Source organism: Zalophus californianus, chromosome 7 (assembly GCF_009762305.2).
Source record: "Zalophus californianus isolate mZalCal1 chromosome 7, mZalCal1.pri.v2, whole genome shotgun sequence".
Taxonomy (NCBI): domain Eukaryota; kingdom Metazoa; phylum Chordata; class Mammalia; order Carnivora; family Otariidae; genus Zalophus; species Zalophus californianus.
The window spans coordinates 127,815,765-127,822,274 of record NC_045601.1 but is presented as its reverse complement, the minus strand read 5'-3'; the positions used below and the strand labels follow the sequence as shown (position 1 = coordinate 127,822,274).

The window sequence follows — 6,510 nt, the reverse complement described above, 5'->3', positions numbered from 1 at the left end:
AGATGCTACCAGCCTGAATCTAACCCTCTCTTGTTCCACAACCTCTAACAAATACTTCTTCATGACGGTGCCTCCCTTTTCAAAGGCAAAGCACGATATTTTTGCCATTTTCTTTTTTTTTTAAGATTTTATTTATTTATTTGACAGAGAGAGACAGAGAGAGGGAACACAAGCAGGGGGAGTGGGAGAGGGAAAAGCAGGCTTCCCGCGGAGTAGGGAGCCCAATACGGGGTTCGATCCCAGGACCCTGGGACCATGACCTGAGATGAAGGCAGACGCTTAACGACTGAGCCACCCAGGCACCCCTCTGCCATCCTCTAAGAACATTATGAAAGCTGATTTTTAAAAATATACAGCATTTTCCAAAAAAAAGTGCTTTGTTTTACTGACAAATCTCTGAGAGAGTTAATGATCCATATCATTATATCAATACTCTTCTCCCAAATGTTAGAATGCACCCAAATCTCTTTTTGTGATCAAAGTGTTTTCTGCTGAATCCATTTAATGACGATGTAGAAGACGACCTGACATGAGATGAGACTGCAAGCCTATATCAAGTCTGACCTTGTCACTGGACCTTATCATTCACTGCCATTAAATTATAGATGAAGAGAGTGACATCAGCAAGATGGCAAACAAGGAAGCTCCAGGCCCTTGTTCACCCATAGAAAACATTGGGAAAACAAAAACAAAAATGGAGATGGACTCAAATAACTTGATAGGAAAACTAGTCAAAGCTATAACCACTAAGTAAATACGCAGTCAAGAAAAAGCCACATTCAAAATAGCGTTTTACTCTCCTTTGTTCCACCTTCTGCCCAGAACTGCACAATCAGGAAGAAGGAGCAGAATAGAATTTATTAGCAACATGTCTGTTGGTTCAGGGGGATTGATTTCTGTCTTGCTAGAATTACAGTTTTCTGATTCCGTATCAATAGGTTGCCTCTCAATCCTCAAAGAAAAGCTCAGAAACAGATGGCTTCACTGGTGAAGTCTACCAAACATTTAAAGAAGAATTAATACCAATCTTCTTGAACTCTTCTTTAAAAAAAAATCAAAGAGGAGAAAACACTTCAAAATTCATTCTATGAGGTCAGCATTACTCTCATACCAAACCCAGACAAAGACATAACAAGAAAAGAAAACACAGACTTGTATCCTTAATGAATATTGGTATAGAAATACTAGCAAACAGAATACTAGCAAATATAATTCAAGAACACATTAGAAGAACTATATATCAGGAACAAGTTGGATATGTTCCTACAATGCAAGGATGGTTCAACATAAGAAAATCAATAAATGTAATATACCACCTTTGCAAAATGAAGTAAAAAAAAAACCCACATGATCATGTCACTTCATGCAGAAAAAGCATTTGGCAAAATTCAACATTCTTTCATGATAAAAACACTCAACAAACTAGGAACAAAGGGAAACTACCTCAACACAATAAAGTCCATATATAAAAAACCCATAGCTAACATCATACTCAATGGTAAAACACTGAAGACTTTTCCTCTAATATCAGGAACAAGACAAGGATGCCCATTTTTGTCACATCTATTCAACACAGTACTCAAAGTTCTCCCCAGAGCAGTTAGGTAAGGACAAGATATAAAAGGTACCCAAATTGGAGAAGAGATAAAAGCATTTTTTCTTATATGCAGAAAATCATAAATTCCATCCAAAAAATCCATAAAATATTAAAACTAATAAATGAATTCAGCAAAATTGCAAGGTACAAAAAATTGTTTTTATTCACTACTGATGAAGAATCCAAAAAGGAAATTAAGAAAACAATTCCACTTACAATAGCACTGAAAAGAATAAAATATTTAGGATAAACTTAACCTAGGAGGTCAAAGACTTGTACCCTGGAACCTACAAAACATTTCTAGAAGAAATGAAAGTGGAAACAAATAAATGGAAAACAACCTATGCTCAAGGACTGGAAGGCTAAGTATTGTTAAGATGTCTATACTACCCAAAGTGATCTACCAAGTCAATGCAATTCCCATCAAAATCCTAATGATTTTTTTTTCAGAAATAGAAAATGTCATCCTAAATTTCATATGGAATCTCTAGGAACCCCCAAATAGAACAAACAATCTAGAAAAAGAGGAACAAAGTTGGAAGTCTCACACTTTCTAATTTCAAACCTTACTGCACAAATATACTAGTCAAGGGGTGCCAGGGTGATGCAGTCAGCTAAGTGTTTGACTCTTGGTTTTGGCTCAGGTTGTGATCTCAGGGTCATGAGATCCAGCCCCACGTCAGGCTCCATACTGAGCAGAGAATCTGCTTCTCTCCCTCCCCCTCTCCCTTTGTCCCTGCCCCCCGCCGCCGCCAAATAAATAGATAAATCTTTGTTAAAAAAAATTACACTAGTCGGGCGGGATGTGGGGACTCCTGTGAAAGGGCCCTCACGGCCACCCGCAGGCCGTGAGAGCAAAAGGCCCAGCTTTTGCTTGGAAAGGATAAACTTCGAAAGCTTTGGGAAAGGTGCCGGGGACATGCAGAGACCTGCAGGCTGACATGAAGATGAGCAGCTCAGAGGAGGTGTCCTGGATTTCCTGGTTCTGTGGGCTCCCTGGCAATGAATTCTTCTGTGAGGTGGATGAAGACTACATCCAGGACAAATTCAATCTCACTGGACTCAATGAGCAGGTTCCTCACTATCGACAAGCTCTAAACATGATCTTGGACCTGGAGCCTGATGCAGAACTGGAAGACAACCCCAACCAGAGCGACCTGATTGAGCAGGCAGCCGAGATGCTTTATGGATTGATCCACGCCTGCTATATCCTCACCAACCGTGGCATCGCCCAGATGTTGGAAAAGTACCAGCAGGGAGACTTTGGCTACTGTCCCCGTGTGTACGGTGAGAACCAGCCAATGCTTCCCATCGGCCTTTCGGACATCCCAGGTGAGGCCATGGTGACGCTCTACTGCCCCAAGTGCATGGACGTGTACACACCCAAGTCATCGAGGCACCATCACACGGACGGCGCCTACTTCGGCACCGGTTTCCCTCACATGCTCTTCATGGTGCACCCCGAGTGCTGGCCCAAGCGGCCCGCCAGCCAGTTTGTGCCCAGGCTCTACGGTTTCAAGATCCATCCGATGGCCTACCAGCGGCAGCTCCAAGCCGCCAGCAACTTCAAGAGCCCAGTCAAGACGATTCGCTGATTCCCCATCCCACTCGTCCCTCAGTCTTTGGCACCTCTGATCCTCTGCTGCCACCCTTTCAGGAACCCTCTATGGTTTTTAGTTTAAATTAAAGGAGTCATTATTGTGGTGGGAATATGAAATAAAGTGGAAGAAAAGGCAAAAAAAAATTACACTAGTCAAAACAGTGTGGTACCAATATAAAGACATTATATAGGCCAATGGAATAAAGTAGAGAGCCCATAAATAAACCCTTACATATACGGTCAAACGATTTTTGACAAGGGAGCCAAGACCTTGCAATGGAAAAATGACTTTTTATCAACAAGTGATGCTGGGAAAACGGGATATCCACATGCAAAAGAATGAAGTTGGACTCTTACATCATATATAAAACTTAACTCAAAATGTACCAAAGGCCTAAACTAAGAGCCAAAACTATAAAACTCTTAGAAGAAAATAGAGGAAAGGCTTCATGACATTGGATATGTCAATGATTTCTTGGAGATGACACGGAAAGTACAGGCAACAAAAGTAAAAGTAGATAAATTGAGCTTCATCAGAATTTTAAAACTTTTGTATATCAAAGGACATAATCAACAGAGTGAAAAGACAACTCATGGATTAGGAGAAAATATTTACAAATCATATATCTGATAAGGGATTAATATCTAGAATACATAAAGATCTTCTACGACTCAACAATAAAAAACAACTCAAATGAAAAATAAGAAAAGGCTTGAATGGACATTTCTCCAAGGAAGATATATAAATGTCCAATAAGCACATAAAAAGATGCTCAACCGCAAAAGCACTAGAGAAATGCAAATCAAAATTGCAACGAGATATCACTTAACATCCATTAGGACAGTTATTATTTTTTTTAAAAATCTTAAAATAACAAGTGTTGAGAGGATGTAGAAAAAAAATGGAACCTTTGTGCACTGCTGATAGAAATGTAAAATGGTACAATTGATGTGGAAAATGTTACAGTGGTTCCTCAAAAAAATAAATGTAGAATTACCATATAATCCAGCAATTCCACTTCTGGGTATATACCCAAAAGAATTGAAAGCAGGTACTTGAACAGATATTTGTACAACTATGTTCATAGCAGCATTACTCACAGTACCCAGAAGTTTGACACAACTCAGGTGTCCATCAACAGATGAGTGGATAAACAAAATACGTTCTATACATACAATGGGATCTGATGCAGCCTTAAAAAAAAAGAGCATTCTGACATAGGCTACAACATGGATGAACCTTGAAGACATTATGTTCAGTGAAACAAGCCAGACACAAAAGGACAAATACTATATGATACCCTTATTTGAGAAACCTAGAGTAGTCACATCATAGAGACCAAGAGTAAAAGCGGGTTGGCTGGAGGGTAGGGGGGCGGGCAGTATGGGCAGTTAGTGTTCAATGGGGGCAGAGTTTCAGTTTGGGAAGGTGAAAACGTTCTGTGGATGGTGGTGATGACTCCACAGCAATGTGAGTGCCACATGAAGCCACCGAACTGTACGCTTGACAATGGTTAAAGTTAAAAAAATTAAGAAAGAAAAAATAATAAAAAAGATCTGAATCCTTTTCACACTATCAAAATACTAAACATATGATAGTAACTGCTGAGAGAAAGTTTGTGTTATAGATATTAAAAACTCCTCAAAAGATGAATGGATAGAGCCTACCCTACACGCAATGGTGTGCACCGCTGCTGGCCGACAGTATCTCGCCAAGTTCAATGGTCAGACCTCCATGTTTCATTTCTCCACACTTTCCTCCTATTTTCAAGCATATTTAACTAAACCATTGCCCTGGAGTAAAAACAAAACAAAACAAAAAACAAACAAACAAACAAACAAACAAAAACCTCTACACTGAAGAGCTAGGTAGCATTGATCAGAATGAATTTGCAGACTTGTCATCCTGTAATCAAGTGGAATCATGGGAATTCAGCCCTAAAACAATCAAAATTAGCAGACCATTCTGCAAAGAAAAGACAGATTCAAGTTTTAAAGAATGTGATGCTAAAAGAGCAGCACCTGGGAGTTTGGAAGGTTACGGAAATGGTTTTCATCTGCTTGTGGTTGCATGAATCTCTGCATGTGTTAAAATTCATACAACAAAAAGGCGTCAGTATAAATGTTTTTCAATAGCATAGATCCCTGTGTTTAATTTAATCATTTCTGTCTTTTGCATTTTCTCTCAGTCATAGAATCCACATCCTAGGCCTCTCCATTGGCCACAAGAGTCTACTTGTACTTCTGGAGGATAAGCAAGTAATCACCCTCAAGTACTAAACACTCCACGATCTCTTTAAGCAACTGAAAGAAAGTTAATCTGAATTAAGCATATAATATGACATTCCACTCTTGGTCTCTCCTAGTTCTTGAGCTCTCTGAAGCTTCAGAAGTGTGCACCCCATAAATATTAACCACCAGACATAGACCAGCATCTCCCTGTTCCACAACATGCCTCTTGTCAGCTCTCCTTAGGATGTAATCAGACCTACATTTAATATACTTGTAACAATAGCAAAGCGCCTCTGGGATATGATGTGAAAAGTAAAAGTCAGAAATCATTTTTGCTTTATTTATTATGCTGTCATTTACTGTCATGTGGTAAAGGCCAAAGAATCTAATTCCCTTTGCTACTGGGATTATAGCAGCTTGTCTTTTTTTTATGCAGATTTCATATTTGAAAGATGCTTAACTGGGCTCGCATTGTTACCCGATGTTGGTAATCTGGTCTTCCCGCTGTCTGGGTCTTACACAGACAAAAGTGAATTCAGTCCAAGTCGTCTTGCTGTACCTCGTCATCTCTTTTGGTGTCTGCCTGAGACAAAACTGAAATATAGTATTTTTATGTGAATATATTTACATCTGTGCCCTTCATTAGACGCATTTTTAATCTTAGCTGTATCGTTCAGATGTTGACAGCAGTGCCATGCCAGACCACACTGAGGCAAAAGGGAAAATTGGTAATACTGAGCCTGTATTTAAAATTTTGGTATTTTGGGGGTGCCTGGGTGGCTCAGAATTAAGCATCAGCCTTCGGCTCAGGTCATAATCCCAGGGTCCTGGGATCAAGCCCCGCATCGGGCTCCCTGCTCAGCAGGAAGCCTGCTTCTCCCTCTCCCACTGCCCCTGCTTGTGTACCCTCTCTTGCTGTCTCTCTCTCTCTCTCTCTCTCTCTCTCAAATAAATAAATAAAATTTTTAAAAATAAATAAATAAAATAAAATTTTGGTATTTTGTTCACCACGGCTTTCTTACATTAATTTTAATTTTTTAAAAAAATATTGCCTCAGAAGGCTATTTACCTTAATTGTTGA

General features: G+C 39.6%; 1 protein-coding gene across 1 annotated transcript; it reads left to right on the top strand.

Moving 5' to 3' along the window:
- Nucleotides 1-2,538: 2,538 nt before the first annotated feature.
- LOC113927342 (casein kinase II subunit beta-like) lies at nt 2,539-3,338 on the top strand. The gene has a single exon (XM_035728592.1). It carries the CDS (start codon nt 2,539-2,541, stop codon nt 3,190-3,192), a length of 654 nt encoding a protein of 217 aa, XP_035584485.1. The 3' UTR covers nt 3,193-3,338.
- The last annotated feature ends 3,172 nt before the right edge of the window (nt 3,339-6,510 follow it).